The 23,772-nt window shown below is 33.5% G+C and overlaps 4 protein-coding genes across 4 annotated transcripts; 2 read left to right on the top strand and 2 right to left on the bottom strand.

Annotated features, from left to right (window-relative positions):
• Nucleotides 1-11,689: 11,689 nt before the first annotated feature.
• LOC106113681 (helix-loop-helix protein delilah) lies at nt 11,690-12,440 on the bottom strand. Its single transcript, XM_013306537.1, has one exon. The coding sequence runs from the start codon at nt 12,287-12,289 to the stop codon at nt 11,771-11,773; it is 519 nt and encodes a 172-aa protein (XP_013161991.1). The 5' UTR covers nt 12,290-12,440; the 3' UTR covers nt 11,690-11,770.
• Nucleotides 12,441-14,017: 1,577 nt separating this feature from the next.
• mei-218 (meiotic 218) lies at nt 14,018-15,748 on the top strand. The gene has a single exon (XM_013306560.1). It carries the CDS (start codon nt 14,018-14,020, stop codon nt 15,731-15,733), a length of 1,716 nt encoding a protein of 571 aa, XP_013162014.1. The 3' UTR covers nt 15,734-15,748.
• A 378-nt stretch (nt 15,749-16,126) lies between these two features.
• IKKbeta (inhibitor of nuclear factor kappa B kinase subunit beta) lies at nt 16,127-18,717 on the bottom strand. The gene has a single exon (XM_013306902.1). It carries the CDS (start codon nt 18,595-18,597, stop codon nt 16,276-16,278), a length of 2,322 nt encoding a protein of 773 aa, XP_013162356.1. The 5' UTR covers nt 18,598-18,717; the 3' UTR covers nt 16,127-16,275.
• A 348-nt stretch (nt 18,718-19,065) lies between these two features.
• On the top strand, nt 19,066-23,518 carry LOC106113638 (zinc finger protein OZF). Its single transcript, XM_013306475.1, has 7 exons — nt 19,066-19,100; nt 19,433-19,592; nt 20,086-20,764; nt 21,208-21,390; nt 21,925-22,078; nt 22,565-22,711; nt 23,209-23,518. Exons 2-7 carry the CDS (start codon nt 19,455-19,457, stop codon nt 23,447-23,449), a joined length of 1,542 nt encoding a protein of 513 aa, XP_013161929.1. The 5' UTR covers nt 19,066-19,100; nt 19,433-19,454; the 3' UTR covers nt 23,450-23,518.
• The last annotated feature ends 254 nt before the right edge of the window (nt 23,519-23,772 follow it).

The following is a 23,772-nucleotide window of genomic DNA, read 5'->3' as shown; positions in this document are numbered from 1 at the left end:
ACTTTGGCGCCACTTTCGCAGCACATTTCCCACGCCCACAAAGCCTGTAAGTTTCTAATTCATTTATAATGGTGCGTGCTTGCACTCACTACGTTACATATGGTCATGCGGTCATTTTTGTTAGCATTTATAAAGAAATACAATATAATATTATGATCTATTTGGTCGTGCAAAAGCATACGTCAAGTCGTGCGCGTCATACGACAAACTTACATTTTCGTAGCCACAGATTAAGCTAGCTTTTATAGTCTGTGCAATAGAGTTTATTTTTTAATTTATGTTGCTTTAAGAAAGAAGGTTTTAATGTTGTCTTAGTGACAGTTTATACACCTGATGTGGACGTATTAGGCATGGTGGGGTTTCTCGTGAATTACCGTCGGTTTGTTTCCAGAATTGGTAGTGCATTATTGGCATTGAGAAGCCGATTCTGTTGTATTTTTTGCGTCGTGCGCCCTACTTTTAATTTAGGAATACTGTACCCGATGGTTGTGTATGAAGAAGGAAAAATTTTGTTAGAAATGATCGTAGTTTCGAGTATAAATAAATTTTTAGTAAGTTTACAATTTGTAGCATTTGACGTACATGCTTTTTTATAGAAGAAGGGCAAAGGTACAGCGGAAACAGCCAGGCAATCGACACCGATAGACATCTGCAATACCGGAGGAACAGCATTATTTGCCGTCTTTGAAGACATTGATGAAGGTCTATGTCCATTAGGAAACTGACACATGCTGATGATGACGGGAATAATTATGAGGATCTGGATAATTAAATATTAATTTATTCAATAAGCTTAAAAGTTTGGTTCAGTTAGGACGTTGCGTAGGCTCAGAGATCCTACATTTTTATTTTAAACTAGCTATCGTCCGCGACTCCATCTGCGCGGAATAAAGAAATTTAATTAGTGGCCTATGTGTTCTTCCAGACTATGTTCTATATATATGCGAAATTTTAAGTGAGATGCATTCAGCCGTTTTGGAGATATCTTCAAAAACAACTATCTATCCATCTAAACATTCGCATTTATAATATTAGCAAAATATTATTAGATTTAATTATTTAAAAATCGTAAGCATTGGTATGAATTACAATCCATATTGAAATAGGGTCAACGTGAACTGCTAACAAACAAAAATGCGCAGTTCAAACATGTTTTCTTTCAAGAAAAACTCGGTCGCCTCCAATGATTTCAAATAAATGGATATGACATTATGTATATGTGTTACAATTAATATTGAACCGCGAACTGGACTGACATATAATTTTTTGTCGCAATTTATTGCAGTTATCATGATTCAGTTAATATAAATAAATTAAAATTAACTACTAAAGGTGTATACGCAGAAGACCCGTTTACTTGTGGCATTTAACCTTAGGTTTCTGAGACCAAAATTTGTGTATAAAACATATCGTCAACCCTGTCTTTGACAAAACAGAGATGATATGTTTTAAAAGGAGATTTTGGTCTCGGAAACCTATGGTTCCCCGTTGGATGTAGTTTTCTCATACCCCATTAAGCAGTTAATTAAATAGCGATATTGTTTTAGGTACACTATTTCCATAATTAAGTATATTATTATTTTTATAATAATGATATCAAAAAGCGAATGAATTTGTTTAGGAACTAACAATGAGATTTGAATTATTAACTTAGTGGATATTTATATTACTTATTATAAGAAGATATTTTTTACTTCCTATTATATTTATCTTTTTTAATTTATACTTCTTGATATTAGATCATTCGTAGCACACCTCAATTGGCTGGTTGCATTTTAAGTTGCACCAAAGTGGTGTCGACTGCCGTATACGATGTTGTTATGTTGATTGTTCCTATGTAAACTATCATATGTTTGAAACGCAAATTTTTTTTAAGATGACAAATGAGCATTCGGCCACTGAAATACATCGAAATGGCGAAATGTCTGCTGCATATAGACATCCGTAATTGCAGATGCGTTGTCTACCTTTAATCGACGGTGGTAGGAACGCATATAAAAAGGAATCCCCTTCCTTTGCGTCTACACCTCCGTCAAACTTCCCTTTTCTTGTAAGAAAAGGATGGGAAGGGAAAGGAGAGTAAGTTTAGGCCATCGCACGCGGCCAAACGCGGAATTGCTTCCACTTTACGCCTGTCTTCTGTGTGGTCGGGGTATTGCACTGGCTGAGGAGACCCATTCATGCAGCAGATGTTGTTGTTGCTGACGTCTACCATTGATAAATCTTTAAACATTTATATTATTAATTCAGAAACATCAAATATGAACGAACTTCAAAAGACATTCAAATTCTACAGTTATTAAAACATAAAACTGGGGTAAATCGCAAAATTGTGGGTTACGGTAGTGTACGTAGGAGCCATCGATGTGGCGAGTGTGAAGCGCAGATCTAGGTGAGGGTTAGGATATTTTTCTCACACTAAATGAGGCTCAGGTAGGCGCCTGCTGAGTTACCTAAGGTCATGTGTACACTGAGAATATTTTTTTATTTTTTAATACTAGTAATTGGTTTTAGTTTTATTATAAGACGCAATTACTCAATGCTTGAGTTTCTAATTTTTTAAGATAGAAAGCTTAGTAATTGTTTATGAAAGTATGATGAATGAGGCTCTACCATTGGCTTCACTTTACAACTCTGTCATTTTCATACAATTCCGGCTAGGTTTTTTTTTTTTTAATTTTGTCTATAGATTGCCAATATTTAAATAGGTGCATACATTAAAATATATGGTCGTTTATATAATTATGACTACGAAACCAGCCGAAACATGATGGTATGTTTTCAAGACATACTAATAATTGTGATTTTTTATTTAACCTAATTAATAGCTTAGAAATATATAATCGCGGCATTGTTAAAATCAAAACGGTTTCATGGCTCCAACCGAAGAGATTGATTCTATCTCTAGATTCCTACATAGAAAAACCTCTTTGGTTTCCTTTGCGGCCAGTTACGGCGTTGAACCACAGATTGATTTTTTTTTAAATATCAGTTTCTTAATAGAGTTAGACATGCCATGATTTATTTACAAGTGAGCCTAATACGAGTTTTTAAAGTGTGAGAAAAAATATAATTAACATCTATATGCTGAACACTTATGTACTAATATACACTTACTAATGATCGAACACATACATAACAATCAAACATGTTGTAGCTTTAATAATATTAAGGAAAAACTTTGTTTTAGTTTAATAAATACTGTTTGATATATCAATTAATTAAAAAGTACTCAATATGACTTTTTTAGTCAGTCATTTGATTGATGTAAAAACTAACCTATTTATATTAATGTGTTTTTCAATGAACGTTTTTATAACAAGGTCAACTTGACCATAGACTCGTCTGCCCACACCAATTATGCATGTCAACAAATGAACTCACGTCAGTGTATACGTAATTGATGATAATATAGTGAAACTTAACTAAGATTTTACATAAACTTAACTTATTGACGCAGGATCGTTAAATAACTACTAAGGGGTTTCCTTAGTTTAAGAAATCTACACTGAATAAGTATTTATGTACTGTAGTAATCGACTATTCGGTGACAGTTTATAGTCAAGTCCTTCCAAAGTTCCGCTAGAAGTCAAACCAAATGCGAACTCCAAAAACTTTTCTATAAAAGTAGAAAATCGACTAACGCACAATTTTCCTTTCCAGAAAAATTGTTATTTAACTACGATTAGGCTCATAATCTATTAAATTATCTATATCTATCGGTGATTCCTAGTATTTAGCAAATATACGTTTATCTAGATTAAGTTTACATTAAAGGTCGTATGTTTAATTACTTTAACTTCTTCTTGGTAAGTAAGCATTAAGTTAGCAATTAACACATTGACATGTTAGTAAGTCATGTGCTTAGCCAGACCGTGGCCACATATAGCCTTACAACTTTGGTGTTTATTTTTTTGTATGCTGGAATTTATTACGTTATCCTTTAATCGTGCACTTTGCTTTTAAAGTACGCAAATCACAAACAGAAAAGCGTTTTTTTTTTAAATATTAAATGGACTATTGAAAATAGTTTTACACTTATGATAAAATGGCCAATAACTTTAACACATACACACTATTTTGCTCTATTAATAATTTTCCTTATTTAATAATTAAGAATTAGATAAATAATTCCCGGAATTCAATTAAATGTGTCAACTTTAAATAATAACATCTGAACAGAATGGTTGGCTGACTCACCGAATTGCTTTTGCCTCATGATGTCACTAATTTGAAAATATATTTTAAGTATCATTATTTATGGTACTTCTTTTATTTTTGTTTACAAAAAAGGAAAGACAATTTGGTTTTTATGCCATAAAATTAAATGGAATTTAATTTCGTACGATGGATTATATCTTGTTAAGCTTGTTATATTGAAGCTTAATCGCTAATAATTAAAGTTTTGCAAAGTTTTAATTTTGACAAAAGTTTTTGGAAACACAAATAATGGTAATTTTCATTTAAATATAAACAAGACTGATTCAATATTAAGGAATAAAATCTTGTTTTTATATTACTTTCTTCGTATTTTGCTAAAAAAAATGCTGTAAATCACTTTAAAATGTATTTTCACATGAAATAAATGTCAATTTTAGTCATTATGTTTGCTTTAAGTGATATCGCGGGTGGCCAATGGAATTGATTCGACGTTTAAATCTTTGGCGGGAACGTTGCCATTAATTATGTTTGCGCGGAATTTTTTATATTGAAACTTTATGACAGTGACCACATACCCGCGTATTATTAAAATGTCTTATTCGAAGTTCATTGTAATTAATACAATATTTATGTTTGGCAATATAAGGGAGGAATTAAAATAATTTTTTTTTGTTATTACGTACTTAATAAATGAGTTATGAACAATAATGTTCATATTACATATAGGTTATTAAGGTCAATATTATTCCATAATCTATGCAACTCGGTAACCATATCTAGTCTAGATAATTAAAATTATTGATTTAGGCATTATAGCGTTTATTAATCTAAAAGCTTTTTGGGATTTACTTATCATTCAAGTGAGCATAGATAACTTTTCTAAAAACCAACTATATTATTTGTTTCTCCTATAATCTTATTTCTTACTAAAATTATAAATGCGAATGTTTAGATGAATGGATGGTTGTATATTTGTTACACGGTATCTCCAAAATGGCTTAACGGGTCTCGATGTAATTTTTCATAGACGTAGTACATAGTCTGGGAGAAGACTAGTAAAATAATTAGTAGCCTACTAATTATTTTTTTTAACGTCGCGCGGACGGAGCCGCGAATGACAGCTAGTACCCGTATAATAATCTGATGGACAAGATGAAGAAGCATGTAAGCATAAAGGGTTGGACCGTTTTAACAAACAAGTACGTATCATGCGATTATTGCTTTTACTTGTCTATGACCGTTGAAGTAAATATGTAAAATTATGTGTGAAATTGTGTAGGACGTCCCATTACACCAGCGCACAAGGTCATCACATGACATGACATCAGATGCAACATTTTAAAAGGTCACGTGCATCGCCGGAGGGTATGGCAACATCGACATGATTAAAAACATCATTAATACCATTTTATTTAAAAAGAAATGAAATGTCATGAAATAACGATGGACTTCAGGTATTTATTTCGTAATTATTATGTAAGTATTGTTGTTTAAATTCTGTGATTTTCTTCTGTTTCTTCATGCTTATAAAATCCTACTTAATGTCTATAGCTGTCTATTTATAGACATAGAGAGGTGATTCCCCTGTCAGTTGTCGATGTCAGGAATATGGATATGTCATCGTAATCAAATAAATCTTACCAATATTATAAATGCGAATGTTTGGGTGGATGGATGTTTGTTTCAAGGTATCTCCAAAACGGCTGCATCTCGCTAAAAGTTGGCATACATGTATAACATAGTCTGGAAGAACAAATAAGCTACTAATTAAGATTTTTTTTTAATTCCACGCGAACGGAGTTTCTGGCCACAGCTAGTGATATATAAAAATAAAAGCCCGTAATCTCTGTCGGCCCTCTAAGTGAATGGTGTCAGTTATTTTGTTGTTAGCAAAATTGTAAATATCAACTTCCAAGTGTCACCCACGAGTTTGTGACAGGAGCGGTTTACCCACGCGCTTCCACTGCCATGAAACCAACAATGGGAAATGTTGTACCCGTGAACAATAACAAAAATCATGCCCTTTGAAAATAAAAAGTAAATCACGATTTTATCTTTTTGGGATAATGCAATTGGATGAAGGCTTATGTTAGTTACATGATGACGTCACGTTATTTTATGAGCAACTAATCATGGGCTTCTCAAACTAAAATCCCGTTTTAAAACATATTTTATCACTGTTTTGTCAAAGATAATGAGAACGCTTTATTTATACAGAGATTTTAGTCTCAGAAACCAACGGTTAGTCATATATGTTGTTGTTTTAATAAATTAATGTTTTACTAATATGTTATTTTTTTATCTTCTGGAACAGACAGACACAAAAACTTTAATTTAACTTCGTTGTTTTAGACAGTATTAGTTAGAATCATTTGGCGCGAATGGCGCGCTTTCATTACAAAGTCAAGTGTCAGAATGAATAGTGAGGGAACATAAACGTCGACATTTTAGTAAGGCTAGTGTTGCGTCAATACACTGGCATATTTTCGGATTTCTTCCTAACGTTGTAAGCGTAAAAGAGATAATTTGAAACTCGTTTAACTAATTCTGATATTTAGTTTCAAATCATTCGTTTTGAGTATTTATTAAAAGCGTAAATATTAATCTGTGAAGTTTTTGAGATTAAATATTGAACCAAAAATGGCGGACAATTACCTTCAATTAGCTGTCATCGATCAATTTATTATTTATCGCTACAAAATGCTACAGATTGATGGACAGTCCGGCGCATGGTCGGCTGTGACATAGCCGAAATCAAAATAAAACACGAACACGTTTCTGAGGGCCGTTTTGGTCGTGTGTCATGTCATTTAATCACATAATTCAGTGAACTGTCATGGCGGCCGTATTTGGCGGGAAAGCAATCCGCTTAAACCGAAATGGGCATGAGCCGGGATACCACTCTTTGGATCTTTATTGCATGACACGATTATTGCATAAGTTTTGTATTTTTATATACTGTATTTAAACAAACAGATTTGTTTCAAAAAAAAAAATGTTTTTGTAATAAGTACTAAAATCTACGTAATATGAAAGCTAAAATAACTTTAATTATTTAATTTTTTCTAACGTTCATTATCCTCAATCAATCTTTTTATATGACTAGCATGCTGTCGCCTGTGACTCAGTCCGCACGGAAATTAAAAAGCTTAATAATTCGACTATGTGTTCTTCCAGACTATGTTAAACATCTGTGCCAAATTTGAGCAAGATCCGTTAATCCGTTCTTGAGATACCTTCTAACAGACAAACATCCATACATCTAAACTTTCGCATTTATAATATTAAGATTATTTAATAGCTCAAAATAAAATTTACAAATATTTATTGCTTTAAATTACAGGATCTTGAATCGGAAATCCTATTACTAAATAACATATCATATTTACATACAAACTTCTTTGTTAAAACTAGTTTAGAAGGATGTATTTATTACTTAATTAATAATAGTTCCTAGACATCTAAAGCATTGAGACCTTCGGTGGCTCAGGGGTCAAGCACTTGACTTGCAATCTGCAGGTACTGAGTTCGAATCCAGCCATATTCCAATGTGCTTTTCGATTTCCGATTTACATACGTATATTTATCCAACGTTCTTACCGTGAAGGAAAACATCGTGATGCAACCTGCACATATCTGAGAAGAAATTCAATTATATGTGTGAAGATAGTCAATCCGCACTGGGCCAGTGTGGTCGACGCCGAGTTACCCCTGACTTTGGGAAGGCTCCGAGCTCTTCAATGGTGATGATGAAACTTCTAAAACTATAAGTTATTTTTAAAATATCAAACAATCGGATAAAGTAAACTAAACAAGTAGTTGTTTCCTGATTTCCTATCTATTTCCTTATGATGGCTTTTATGCATTCAAACTTCGTATAAGGTATTGGATTGGTTATTTAGATAAAGTGGTGTTCGTTTAAAATAAATGAGTATTACTATTAAATGATAGTAATAACAATTATGTGCCACCCACGTGATCCGATAAAGTCATATAGGGCTGCTTCAAATTGCACCGGTTCTTAGCATCAGCCCTAAGTGTGTGAACTAATGTGACCATCATTTATTTATTTAATTTGGGATATCTATCTTAATTATCTTTTTTTTTTACAAGAGAACACCGAGGTGTTCATGACGCCCATGGACATCAGCAATACCAGAGGAACCGCAGATACGTTGCCGGCCTTTGAGTCTTTTCTTACCAAAATTATAAATGCAAATATTTAGATGGATGGATATCTCTTTGAAGGTATCTCCAGGACGGCTTAACGGACCTCGGTGAAATTTGGCTTAGATGGACACCGTTGAAAAAAGAGAAGAAGGAAACAATATATCGCAAATCAAGATAAATCCAGAATCTTGTAGTTATCTTGCTATTTGACACCTTCGGCATATCTCTAAATAACAAGAAAAAAAAAGAATTTGTGAACACTTCATAGTTAATGTAAAGAAATAGGACTCGTTTCATATTAAATGTGTGGTGATATTATCTGATGTACTACGTGCGCGGGCGCAGGAATACTGACACTCCTAATGAAGACAAACACGTCTGCGCTTGTCATTAGCCAAGCCTTGAGCTTTCAGCTTTGCCTTGAGGTTTGTGATTTGTGTCCTGTTAATGTAGGGGTGATGAATTTTATTCTTTTGATTTATTCCAGAAAAAAGTTAAGATGATATAGTTACTGCTTTGATTTGAATCGCTTTTATAATATAGCTTGAATCATTTATTACTGTTAGGAAGAAAATCCGAAAATGTGGCAGTGTATTGAACCAACACTTATTAAAATGTCGACGTTTGTGCCCCCTCACTATTTATTCTGACACGGGACTTTGTAACGAAAGCACGTCATTCGCGCCAAAGGATTTTAACAATTAATGTCTGAATTTACAAAGTGCATCTTTTAATGATTCACTCATTATAGTTTAGATTATAATCACCGTAAAACATAAGCAATTAGTAGGGTGACAAGATCAAGAAATTTAAATAAAAGGACTTTTCCTAAGGCTGTTTGACAGCCGAAATGTATGTAATTTTTCACTACGTTTTTGTTTGTTTTGTAAGGAAAGTGACAATAATCTGATATTGAAAAATATACTTAAAATTTAAAGCTACATATGGCTACAAGAGTAATGTAAGTATTAAATTCATACTAGACTATTATAATCGGACGAGAGAAATGTCTAAACGCCATCCATTTATTCATTTGTTTCCGATTCTCTTGCATTCTTAACTCTTCTATTACTTGGCAAACACGTGGACTTATAACTGTGATGAATAAAGGAACATCCACGATTATTTCTAGAGACGGTGTCTCTAGCAATATATTTATCTTCGTTCTGACAACTAGAAGAACAATGAGAGAGATCGATTGGCGTGGGCAAGGCGCCGTGTTACAGCAACAAGGTTCTATCTAGCATGACACATCGTTTGAGATGCGACTCTGTAACATTCGTAAGTCGTGCCCACGCTTCCTGGATCCATTATTTAGTTACACGTAACGATTATTCCGCGCCATTGGTTTCGCGTTGAGTAATACTTTGAGAAACCTCAAGACAATATTTGACTTATGTTGTTTGCTTTTTTATTGAAGTAATAACAGAGGCCCTAAAACCTTCAACGAATTGGTCTGTTTTATTGGAGGCCTACCAACGCTGCGTAGATCTATAATTTCAAATAATTTTGAGCTGTTCTCATCCGCTTCTGCGAGGTGTTCGCTACGAACGATTTAAGATTCGATCGTCCGTTGTTTAATTAGCTTTTAAATTCGCAGCTTGTGACCATAATTCCAGAATAACTATTTGTATACGTTTGCTGCCGTCCGTTCGACGAAGTCCGTTCTTCGATGTCCACTTCAATTCGATTGTCAACCTATCTATCCTTTTTTGGATGTGCAGTGTAGAAGCAAATGAATCACTTTTGTAGTGATTTTTGTCACGTTTGTGATGTCAAGTCATCGTCATCGACTTAATGTGAACACTCACAAAAATAATAGTACTTATCGTTTAAAATATCTTATTAATATTATAAATGCGAATGTTTGGATGGATGGATGTTTCCAGAACGACTGCATGGATCTCGCTGAAATTTTCATAGATGTAGAGCATAGCCTGGAAGAACACATAGACTACTAATTTTTTTTTAATTCCTTGCAGACAGCATCGTCGCCTGCGGCTCTAGTTTCTTTATTAATTTTGACAATTTTCATATAAAATATTATATATTTCATCGATTTCAATCGACGAGATACTCTATTACAATTAAATATATTAAAAACTTAATACTCTTAATATTAAGTAATTTATAATAATATAAAATTGGTAACGACTGACAAAAATACATTTTATTACTTTTAAAGTGTAGGCAAACGAGTTTTGAAACTGTGTCGAACTTAATGTGATATAGTTCCAGGGATTTTTTTAAAGAATAAGATATAAAAAAAGATTATAATATGTAACTTATTTTTTATCACCTGCAATAAAATCTTATATATATAAAAAGAAAGTCGTGTTAGTTACACAATTTATAACTCAAGAACGGCTTTACCGATATGGCTGAAAATTGGTGAGGAGGTAGCTTAGAGCCAGGAGACGGACATAGGATACTATTTATACATTTTTTATTTTTTTCCGAATTTCTGCCTTGAAGAGCTGCTTTTTATTTAAGTTACTAATGTTATAAATGCGAATGTATAGATGGATGTGATGTGGATGGATGGATAGGTGTTTGAAGGAGGAGGAGGAAGGAGGAAGGATCCCGATTAAATTTGGCATACGTATAGAACATTGTCTGAAAGAACACATGGGCTACACTAATTAAGTTTTTTTTATATATCCACGCGGGCGGAGTCGCGGGCGACAGGTAGTACTATATAAAAGTAAATTATTTTCTTGTATTTATAACAATCGAGACTTTATTTCTGTCATATTAAAACTTTTTATAACACTTTTTTTCTCATTCATTTTTTCTCAATCTGCGACTACTTGTTCAAATGTTCTTATGCTTAACTATTAAGCTATTGACGCTAAGTTCGCTAACTTCTATTCAATTAGTAAAATTGGAGTGTCTGTATGTGATCTGATTTTACTTATAATGAATATTATATTTATATAAAGTTTTTGTCTGTGTGTCCGTATGAGCGCGTTTGTTCCGGTTAATCTAAACGGCTAGACAGCTTTTGACAAGACTTGGACTGAAAGCTGATGCATGCGGGAGTAACTTAGGGTAAATTTAATGAAACAGTAAAGTAACAGTGTAACATTAACAGTAACTTGTTAACTTAATAAGCCTTCATTGTTTTTATTCGTTAATTAAATATATAATAGTTTGTTTTTTATTTAGTACCGTGAAGATCTTACAATTTGTATCGTGTTTTCTGTTGATAATTCTCACTGAATTATCGTTAATTGTAAATGAAAAGAATCTGGAGCTTTATATATGAATAAATAAATAAGTAAAAATCACAACGAAAACAATTTATTTTATAAAAAATAATATAAATTAATAAAATCTCAAAAAAAAAATAATGCGATAGACTATGATATAAAATTAATTAATAATATGGCAAACGTACTGTATGGATACCTAGCAAGTCCGGCACAACACGGCACTGTCACGCGAAAGTTCTGTCCACGTCCACGTAGTCAAACTCCGCGAAGAACGTGTCGAAGGGCGAGAGGGAATCCTCCGCGAACTCTGACGGCGTCTCCTGCCCTGTGGAGAACTCGGAAAGGTCCGAGCAAAGAGGTGACGGCCAGCGGTCCGGTCTGTTCTCTGTGTCACGATCCGTACTGGAGTCAGAAGGCCAACACTCAGGTCTGGTCTCACTCTCGCGGTCCGGACTGGAGTCTCTCAAAGCTGCAGAGAGGGCGGTGATGTACCGCATTGCGAGCCTCAATGTGGTGATCTTGGTAAGCTTTTCGCAGGGCACCGGGGCACCGGTGATGGCTGCAGCCGGCACCGCTTGCCGTAGAGTTTCAAAGGCGCGGTTGATCTCCCGCATTCGACTCCGTTCTCTTGCATTGGCTGTCTTCCTGCGGTATTTGCTGAGTGGTTGCGGCGGACGGCGGGCGCGAGGCTCACGGGCGCGCGCAGCCCGCGGCCGCAGCTGGTATTTGTCGTGATCTGGCATCGAGTGCCGCCGCACTACTGGCCACTGCTGCACCGCAATGCCGCCGCCGTACAGCCGCCCCGCACTCGACGCCCGCGCACCAAAATTACGCTCACTCCGCCCACTTAAACTTAAGTAAGCTCAATGCAATAAGTGCTTAAGTACGGAGCTTAACTCTAAGGAAGGAAACAGAGAAAATTGCCGCGTCGATGTTTTCATTAGTTTTCTTTTCAAAAACAATTTATATTGAACGCTTTTTGTTTAATTTATTTCATTAAAGATCTTATTTCATCGAAACATTTATCTCGCTACTAATTTACAGTTAACTTTTGTTTTAATATTAAACCTAAAACATTTCAGACATATAATAACCAAAAACCAAAATTATAATAAAATAGTGTTGTGTTATTTGCACTTATGTAGACAATTGTACAATTAACAATGAATGAAAAGGCGGCAAAGCGCGGAGTGAGGTCGTTCTGATTGGATTAGCATATTGGTTTCGGCATTTCCGTTCAATGTGTACTTTGATAGCTAATTGTTGGCTTACCTTGCCTTACGTTTGCTAGTTAGTGTGGGCGGTCGCCTTTAGCACAGCGCGTAGGTGACAAAACGGTCGTTATTATGTTTTGTTGATAAGAACTTCCGCTAATTAAAATAATATACTATTAATTATGTTACATGAATGGGCCGTTAATCAACACAAAAAAGGCGTAAATGACTATGTGACCTACAGTAACTGTGTTACTATTAACGCCCTGACCGTTATTTCTACGGCGCCATATTTTTTTACCATGCCTTTAGGGAGTTTAAAAGGGCGTGAGACTGTAATTCGCAGACCTGTGACGCTCCGGACGGTGGCCCAAACGCGCCTGATGATCTGAACCTGACATTTTTAGCTGCGGTCATCTGACTTTCTTTTTTTTTCATCCATTTCCCTAGTTGCTATGACATGCACACAGCCACGCAAACACAAAAGTGAAAGTTATTAAATTAGGATTAATTTTATTAAAGCTATCGAATTAAAATGATATTTCAACAGTAATTATTTACTTGAACTGAGAAAACATAATTTTTATACTTATTTAATTCCTTTCGCGGTTGTTAACTTTTAATTCCGGTAAATTTCATCAAATATCTGGCTATGTAGGTATTAATTGACCTTGGTATCTGGATCGCGTGGGCTCGCCCCGTGTCCCGTGTAGGCGACTCAAGTGTTGCAAAGTGACGATCGTATCATAAATCCAACAGATTATATCCCGCGTATCTCGTTATCTAAATAACACTAAATAAGGACCCGTTGTCTCTGATCTTTATGACCGCGATCCTAACATTACGAGACCAGTTTTATGTACCGATATGGTTAAAATATTAAATAACCTCACATAAGGGACTTTAATTTTTTTTATCAAGTATGTCTTTATTTGTTGCCAACTTTTTAGAAACTGAGCCGCAACCAACATCTATAATGTTTTTTTTAATTGAAAAGATTTTGCTTTCGGCTTTGTTTAAAAAAAATGTCATTAATTTCGCATTAATTTACGCTAGCTTACTTTCATTTGTCGATATCCAATTTATTTTAAGAAATTATTTTTAATTTCTTAATCTTCATTTGTCATTTTCATAAATCTTTAAAAAAATTACTTTTTTTTTAAATTCTTTATGACGAAAAACGTTGGCGGGAAAATACATGTTCATTTCCTAACAGACTTTACAGTAACCGTCTCTCTGTTGAATATAAGCAGCAATATGGATCTACAATATAAATTATTGCTATACCTGGACAAAAGGCGCGTATTAACTGAAATGGCTAATAGCTGTGAGTCGTTTTTAGATGAGTGTCTTGACAAAGGCACTAACAAATTTCCACCGCTACGGCATTTACTCGAAATTGACGTCATGGATTTGTTTAACGTATTTCACGAGCTTGGGGACTTTTTGATACAAGAACCTTTGCAATTTCAACATATTTGTAACAAAATATTATTTGCATGTATCAATTTAATAGATAGTGAAAACAAAAATAACGTACGATTAATGCAAGTGGCAACAAATCTAAGACTTAAATGCGTACCACAGTTCTTATCTAATGAGAAGCAACCATACTATGGAGGAATAATGGTCAAAAAAGGTTTACTTCTTGATATTTCTAAACCCAATTCTTACGTTTTTCATACAGTTTGGTCATGCCCTGAAGCATGTGAAGGTAATGAAGTTATTCTGCAATTTATTCCGAAAACACCACCGAAATGTTACGTCTGTCGTAGCGTTTTGTTTGAAAATAGCGGCTTACGAAGATGTGGAGAAAAAGTTAGTGCAACTTTTATATCGAATGATGAATATTTACCAAAGAAATATTTCATTGTTGACGATTTAATATCGAAGTTAAATGTTGGAAATATGTATAATCTTTATGTTGTGGTTTTAAAGAATAATAAATCTGTTTGGTCTGTGGAGGAAAGCGTTATCTTGCCTGCACCAATAACTTATCCAATTCCCGGAGACATTGAACAGCTTTTTGAAACTTGTGAAGGTGTCCCGTGGAAATTTATTTACTGTCTCGCTTCCACGATAGGTGTTCGTGTGTGTCCATTACACTGTTTCATGCATATTAAAATTAGTTTATTACTTAGTTTAGTCAGCGTGAAAGCTAATTTATTATTAGGGTCATCTATAATTAATATTTTAGTAACAGGTCATGAAACTAAATATGTCTTAGAAATAATGTCTGCAGCTACAAAATTTACTAATAGGTCAGTGTATTTAGGTCCGCATACTAGCGTCCAATTATCAATGATAGGTGGATCGGGTGGAATTTGCATTTTACCTTTGTCTCTGTATCGGTCTAATCAGAAACAATTATCTTTTATTCTCAAAACTTTGGAAACCAATAAAATCAATATAGAAAATAGTGAAATTCAATTAAAATGCGCTGTTTGGGCTTTATCAAATGAGTCTAAGAAAATACCTTTTAATAATTTATCTAGTGTATTTGATATTGTTTGTCGGGATTGTGGTCAAGATTACGATGACATAGCAGAATTTTTGCTTAAAAACTCCTTAGAACGGCAAAAAAAGAGTAAAAACGAAGTAACGGCTATAAATAACCTCATGGCCTATATTAATTTGATTGCCGGAGTTCATGTAAGTCTGGATAAGTCTGCTGAAAATCTTTTAAAGAGTTATTTTCTATCGGCAAGAAGGGAGAGTTCAAAAGTAGCAACAATCGGAAGCATAGAAGCTTTGGTGACAGTTTCTTTGACTTCGGCAAGACTTTGTCGTAGATCTGTAGCAACAATCGATGATGCATTATTCGCTATATGGCTGCATGTTTGTGGAAGTCCTCAACCTAGATTTGCACCTGAAGAATACTTACAAACACCGCCAAGTATCCATGAGTTAGAGCAAAATATGACTAAATTTAAGGACTGGTTAGAACAGTTTACAGGAATTAATTTTACCTAACCTTAAAATTTTGTTTCCATTAAAAAAACTAAACATGTTCTTAACTGATATATAAACACGGCTAAACACTCACGTATATTCGTCCGGCGGCGGCATCGACTAGTTTCGTTATTATTTCGCGGACGCGGCCCATCGCTCACTGAAATCATACCAAAGTAATACCAGTACCACTCATCCTGATGAAGGGCCCCCGATGGGCTCGAAACTATTCGCCACCGGACGAATATACGTGAGTGTTTAGCCGTGTTTATATATATTAGTTTAGTATAATGTCTCACGAAAGTTTGAATAATTTAATAAACATGTTCTTGTTATAAATTTCTTTATTATCAATTGTAAATTTATTATTTGAACAAATAAAAAAATATAATCTTCTCAAAGGACTTTCAATGACTAGAAATAAACCGCACACAAGAAAAAAAACATTACCATTAAAAAAAAAAAAACAAAATAAATGTGAAAATTATAAACACAACAAATGCTTATCTCTTAAATACTAGTTTAAGGCACATTTTAAATTCTTTGGATATTTATATATCTCATCAAACACTATCATCTTTTAAGAAACTAAAATCAAATGTAGCTTTTTGCAAAGACATATGCTGCGAGTTTAATCTTTCGCAAAGACTTGCATGATTTTTTCTTATCTTTAAACTTTCCTGAATAAGGGATTTCAGTTGTGAATCTTGTTCTCTATGAGGTATGTAATGACTGGACACCGGTGCTCCAATTTTAAAATCCCTTTTTTGGAAAGACACAACACTGTAAGGAAGATCAGATATATCTCCTGCGTCTCTTATAACAAGACTTATTGTAGACCACATGCATGATGTCAAATCATCCATCAAAGTTGTCACACCGGTGGAAAGTTTATCAGTATTGTCAGCTGCATTTATGATGACATCGTCAATTTTAGACAACTCCAAAGATAGGTCTTTCAATTTAAGTATAAATGCATGGTTTTGCATCTCCATCAGTATTTTACTTCTGAGTTTTAGACAATCGTATGATGCACGTACAATATCAGACACATTATAATACTGACTCTTATTATCTTTTGATCTATTCTCGCTGTAAAATTCATTCTTTTTAAATGCATTATATGCACGCATAGCATTAGTAACTATTGTTGTAAAGTTATATTTAGTTACAAAGTTGTTAAGATCAGAAGAAGTTGCTTCGTTACTCCTTCTGACCGCTGACTGCAATCTAATTGATATCTGTGCCCAAGCTGTCTCCAATTTATCAGTTTTCTCCGACTGATCATTTACATCTTTGAATATTTTCTCAAAACCACCAAGGAAATTAGTACCGATACTGTTCTCTTTCAGATGTTCCACATGTTTCATTCCCACTTCAGTCATTTTTATAATAATCTCTTTCTGAGCTAGAAGTTTCCCTAAGGCTTTATCTACAGAGTTATGTTTCACAAGAAGTTGCTTGCTTTTATGTTTTAATGATTCAGCTCTTGCGAATAAGCCATTTATAAGGTAATCATATATTTTCATTTGGGACAGAATGAAAAATAATCCATTCCTGTATAGATTTTGACTGTTTTTATAATTGTATAAGGCTTTGGGATGTTCTAAGCATCTTCTTACAGTACTCGGTACTATGGGTTCTATATCGTCAATAATAGTTTTTTTCCCATATGCATATAACATAGGAGTTGCAGTATCATTCCAATATATAGAAACTAGATCATTATTTCCAAGATCAACATATGTTGTCGTTGAAATTAATGTTAATTCCTGAGCAGGAATTTTGGTGTCCACACTAATCAAGGCTTTCAATGTTTCTATTGTTGTAGAGTCATTGATTTCATAAGCAAGACTTGTTAGAGTTGTCACTGAGAAAACATGAATAATTTTCTTAGCTAATATAGCCTCAAGTAGATCAAATATTACAACTTTACTAGCAGCTTCCTTTTCCTCTGATGGTATGTTGAATGTAACTTTGGAAGGTGCATCCCTTCCACGTAGTTTAGGATCCCACTCCAAAGCAACTTGCAACCATTTCTCCATTAATGATTTCAATGGTTTTGATATATTATTCTCTGAAAATATTTCATTTGAATACTCTATGTCTTCATGAAATGTTTCATACACACATATTTGTTCATGGGATTTTTTCTTAACATGGGGCATCCATTGAACCGGTGCCAAATATGGCAGAAATGGTCTAACTCCACAAATAATCTCAAATGCCAAAAGTCCAAAAGACCAGAAATCTACAGAGTTGCTGTACGTCTTACTGTAGAAAATTTCTGGTGCAAGATATTGTAAAGTACCAACAAAACTGGCACAAACAGAGTTTGAGTCAATTTCTTTAGCATATCCTAAATCTATAAGTTTATAAGCAACTTTCTTCTGCCCTTGGTTATTTGAATTATCTAAAATATGCAGCACTATATTTTCAGGTTTTAGGTCGCGATGTGTAATTTTGTTTGTATGCAAAAATTGCATTGCATTTCTAATGTCGCTAAGAATTTGTCGCACCTGGGATTCCTTTAAGCCACCACAAGCGTCGGGATTATTCAAGACTTGTCGCAAATCACCACCACTGCAGTATTCCATACAAAGTATGGGCAATTTCGATGGATTGGCACGCTCTAAGCCTACAACAAATTCCGCAGGCAGATTTTTCGTTCCAACTATATTGGGATTGTTGCAGCATTGCAACATCTCTACCTCTTTGGTCCATCTTTCTTTGTGTTTCGCGGTTAGCTCGGGGCCCCATTTACAAGTTTTTATAGCAAGTTTTTCCTCTGTATGTTTATGTTTCCATAATACAACAATTCCAAAACTTCCCGATCCTAAAACCCTGTCTTTTACCCAGTCACCAATAAAAACTATATCGTCCATAGCAAATAAATTTTAACACTTTATCACTAAAGTTACAGTAGGACAATTTGTAAATCTATAAAAATAACTTGCGTTCCAATTTTTCCTTTTTGTCCTAACTTCGTGCAAGACATCACAGCATCTTTCAACCACAGATGACTTTGACATTGACAGACAAAGAGCATATAAAGGTATTAATCGACTCGTCAATTGTTAAATTCTTTGTTAATATCAAAAGTCAACTTTCACAGTCCCAACGAAACTTGATGTTATTTTACATTTTGATTCCATATCATTTATTTAATAAATTGACTGGTACAATACGGAGATAGTTGTTGTTGCAAAAAGAGAAATCTTTGATTTGCTTATGTTTGTGACATTGACAATTGATATCAAAATGCGAAATGTCAATTTTCAATGAAAATTGTTTTATTGGCTCGTCAAACTCGGCTTATTTATTGTTTTAAATTACTAATAATTATTGTGATTGTGAGAAGGACTTCTGATTTTATTATTTGCAATCGGTATGTAGTTACGTTTGCTTATTTAAACTTACTAAGCAAAACAATCAATAGTGATTGCTTTAACTAAAAAGAAACAAAACAAATAAAATTAATTATTTTTTTATCAGAATATACACTAATAACTTTGAAAAAAGCTAAACTTAACATTTGTTTGTAATTGCAGCAACATAAAAGCTTAAAGTATTCGTAGATAATCAATGTTATAGTAAACCATTAAAAGATATAGGCAAACTTTCTAGTAATCTAGTCTTGATATTGAATATAATATATGATTTATATGATAACAGAGCTCCAGTTTAGTTTTATTTTGATCTTAAGTCTCTTTTTTACAGTGAGAAATCTTAATGTTTGAAAATGGTGGATATATCAGTTGTATGTCGAACATGTATGAAAAATCATGGTGATCTTGTGAATTTATTTGTTCCTATGAAGATGGAACATAACTGTGATATGTTATATGTGGATGCACTTGAGACAGCTTCAACTTGTCAGGTAATTTTTTATGTTATTTATCATGATGAGTTATCACCAATATACCAAAAAGAGAGGGATAAGACCCAATCTTTTGTCTTGTCAAACCAACCAACTCAAGGAGAGTGAGTTATTCTCACTTATCCAGGTTCGATGGTACTTTGTAGCAAAAAATGTATCCATTTCGGAGAACATTTTGTTATTCTGAAAGAAGAGTATTGGATCTTATATAAAAAGAAAGATAGGGACATCTTATGTTTCTTTATATAAAGGGTAGGGTGTGCAAAAATAAACAACATTATTTTTTCATACTTTAGGTATAGACAATATTGTTAGCTTATTTTATTAAATACAAGCTGATGCACTCAACTTTGTCCCTGTGAAATTTTAAAAAAAAATGAGTAGTCTATGTCCTACCTTTCCTAATTTCACCCAGATTTCTTTAGTCATCTTGGGAGTTTATTGGTAACAAACTATCCAAACTTTTGCATTTATATTTACTACATTTTTCCAGGTCACAAAAGAAGATGGTCTACCACAAAACATTTGTATGGATTGTGCAAATATTTTAAAAATTTTAATAACATTCAGAGAAAATGCTTTGAAATCTCAAGATAATTTGAAAAAGTTAATATACTTAGATAATACGTTAAAAGAAGAATTAAAGGACGAAGATGATAATACATACAATGAGATGAAAATCTGTGATAACTCAATATTTCCTAAGATTGAAAAAACCGAAGATGATTTTTACATATGTCCCACATGTCAAAAACAATATACACAACATAAGAGATATTTAAACCATTTATTAACACACGAAATAGAACAAACCAAAGTTAAATTAGAAACAGATTATGACAGCATAGATATATTCGGTGAATCAGATTATTCAGACCAACTATACAAATGTGAGGAATGTGATAAAACATTTAATAAAGAACGAGCATTAATATCACATAGAAGGAAACATAAGAATTATGTAACAAAAGATAAAAACTTTGAATGTGATTATTGTCATAAAATGTTCTCGATGAAATCACTTTTGAAACGCCATCTCAAGTTACATTCCACAAACAGACCGTTCCAGTGCAATCAATGTTCCAAATCTTATACAAGACAAGATCAACTTATAGAACATATAAAGAAACATGACAAAGTCAAAGCCCATGTTTGTTCATATTGCAATAAAGGTAATTACATTTACATAAAAACCTTTTATACACAATACTAGATGGCGCCCGCGACTCCGTCCGCGCGTAATTGAAAAAAAACTTTGTAGCTTATGTGTTCTTCCAGGCTGTTCTGTTCGGCATCTAAACTTTTGCATCTATAATATTAGTAAGATGAATGGATGGATGTTTGTTTAAAGATATCTCCGGAACAGCTCAAAACAGCTTAATGAATCTCGATGAAATTTGACACAGATGTAGAACATAGTCTGGAACACACTACTCATTAAGTTTTTTTTTAAATCAGTGCGGATGGAGGCCACAGCTATTTTATATTAGTAAGATTAATGCAGTAAAATCACTTAAGATTGTCAGTTCTTTTAATGTCTTTGTATCCAATTCTATCAATTTTTATAAGCCATTTTATATGTAATAATATTAAATGATACTTTTTTAATTTTCAGGTTTCTCTCAATTATGTAGTTTGAAGGAACATTTAAGGGTACATACAAAAGAAGCTCCATATTTATGTTCTGAATGTGGTAAAAGCTTTACAAACAATTCTAATCTACGTCAACATATGATACGACATTCCGGTGTCAAGCCGTTCTCATGTACATTCTGTCCTAAAACATTTAGTACTAAAGGTAAGAATGACTTAAGAGTTTATTTTCACCTCTTTTAGATTGGGCTTCCATGGCTGCGATAAATTGCTTTCAGAGTAGTATTTTACAGTGAAAACCGACGGTTACACTTAAAGACAATGGCAGTTACGATACAGATTTTTATACCCACCGGATAGGCTACAAGCCGTGTTATTTTGTGTCTATTTGATTTTCGCCATTTTGGCTGTATTGTGAGGGCCTTTCACCCTATACGTTTTAGACATAAGTTTATTGTACAGTCAACTGCCTAAATCTTTATACATTTATAAACTTTAGAAACTTGTATGTGATATCAAAAATACTTTTGCCCATATTCGTCAAGAACATGGACTCGTTGACCTATTCATGCGTACGAATTTTTAAAATCAAAATTATTCAACTTTCTGAAGCTTACTAAATGTTTACATATTAATTCAGCTGACTGTACATGTAAGTCTGATGGTACCTTTTAAGAATCATTTTACGATATATTTTTATTGTTTTTTTTTCCTATTAGGAACTATGTTTATTTTACAGGTCAGATGGTAAGCCACATAGCGACGCATACAGACGCGCATCCTCATAAATGCGACGAGTGCGGCGCCGCATTCACCAAACCCAATTCACTAAAGAAGCATAAGTTCATACATCGCGATCTTAAGGCCTTCGCCTGCGACACTTGTGATAAGAGGTACGTTAACATTACAAGAACATTCCAAAACAAAACAAATTCGATAAACAAATGACTTGACAAACTTTTGCGTTTTCATTTCTTGCATTAAACGTTTGACGTTACTAACTTTTTTAAACCTATATTCAATTCAATTTAATTTACTTAGAAAATATTAATATTTTAAATTTAATTATAAAATAGTAACCGCCAATTTTCTGAAATTATAATTTAACGTCATAATCAATGTCATAACAAGGTCAAGTTTTTTTTTTAATTTTATGACCTGGTAATATAGACCTGTACGTCATATCTTATTTGGAAATTGTTCATTACTTTGGATTCACTACACTTCACTTTCAAGTATAATCTATGACAAATTGCCATAGATTATTCATTCACAGATGATCATAGATTAAAACATTTACTAACAGAGTCGACACAACGTTGCCATCTATAAATATCTATCCTAGTTCATATTTAAGGTGTAATTCCACTAATTCCTAGGTTCAACTGCAAAGACCACCTGAAGCGTCATCAGCGCGTGCACACCGGGGAGAAGCCGTACCGCTGCAGGTACTGCGAGCGCGCTTTCTCACAGAGCAATGACGTCATCAAACATATGCGCATGCATGTCGGACAGGATATATACCAGTAAGTAGAACAACACAGCACGAATGAATGGATGGATGTTTGTTAGAAAGTATATTGAAGACGGCTGAATGGATCTCGCTGAAATTTGACATAGATGTAAAACACATAGGCTACTTATTAAGTTTTTTAAACTGCGCGCTAACAGAGTCGTAGACCACAGCTAGTTATATAAAAGCGAAGTTTTGGATGGATGGATGAATTTTTCTTAAATCGACTATATTTGAAAGATGTTGCACTCGTCAAAATGATTTTTTTTCTAAGTAATATGATTTAACTTTATTAATACTTAATATGCAATAAGTTATACAAAAGAAAGCTATGAAATGTTTTATTAGTAATTCTAGCATTAATACTTTAAAGGAAAATTGGAGTTTTAATACTTCACATGAGTATCATCATCATCCCCACCGAGGGGCTGGGAACCTACCCCAAGTTAAGGGTGATTAGGCAATAGTACACATGAGTATAGTTAATTTTATTTCTAATTTTCTTTCTAGGTGTTCAGTATGTCATATGAAGTTTCGACTAATGAGGGATTTGAAGAAACATTACCCAATACATTATATTAATGATTCTAACACTCCCACAGTGCCGGTGGGGAACGGCATGATGGCACCAATAATGGTACTAAAGACTGACACCGATGTCCAAAATGTCACACAAACTGACATCATGATTACAGTAAATGACACATTATCAAATGGTATTATTATAAATATACCACCGCAAGAAACATAGTATGCTTTATTTCAAATAAAAACTATGAAAATTACATTAAAAAAAAAACAGAAATTTAGAAAAAAAAATCTGGAAAAATATTTTGTCAAATTGCAATATATATGTATATTATACAATTACAATCATAATTTTTACAAAAATTTTGCTATTTTTGAAATGTAAAATAATGTTATGGCCGCCATGTTTGAACTTTGACGTTTATATTTTTACTGTATGATACTTAAAAAATAGTACTTAAAAACATATTAATATGCCTTAGTAATGGAGAATAATAATTTGAAAATTATTGATTCTTTACATTATAAGAAGGCAAAGAAGCAATT

Source organism: Papilio xuthus, unplaced genomic scaffold, assembly GCF_000836235.2.
Source record: "Papilio xuthus unplaced genomic scaffold, Pxut_1.1 DF828177.1, whole genome shotgun sequence".
NCBI lineage: Eukaryota > Metazoa > Arthropoda > Insecta > Lepidoptera > Papilionidae > Papilio > Papilio xuthus.
This window is presented reverse-complemented; position numbering and strand designations above follow the sequence as displayed.

What these genes read in the sequence shown, in the direction of transcription:
- LOC106113681 (XM_013306537.1), bottom strand. Translation starts at nt 12,289, where the DNA reads ATGCCAGATCACGACAAATACCAGCTGCGGCCGCGGGCTGCGCGCGCC.
- mei-218 (XM_013306560.1), top strand. Translation starts at nt 14,018, where the DNA reads ATGGATCTACAATATAAATTATTGCTATACCTGGACAAAAGGCGCGTA.
- IKKbeta (XM_013306902.1), bottom strand. Translation starts at nt 18,597, where the DNA reads ATGGACGATATAGTTTTTATTGGTGACTGGGTAAAAGACAGGGTTTTA.
- LOC106113638 (XM_013306475.1), top strand. Translation starts at nt 19,455, where the DNA reads ATGGTGGATATATCAGTTGTATGTCGAACATGTATGAAAAATCATGGT. An exon ending in AGACAGCTTCAACTTGTCAG is followed by an intron (nt 19,593 to 20,085) that starts GTAATTTTTTAT and finishes ACATTTTTCCAG; the next exon opens with GTCACAAAAGAAGATGGTCT. An exon ending in TAAAACATTTAGTACTAAAG is followed by an intron (nt 21,391 to 21,924) that starts GTAAGAATGACT and finishes TTTATTTTACAG; the next exon opens with GTCAGATGGTAAGCCACATA.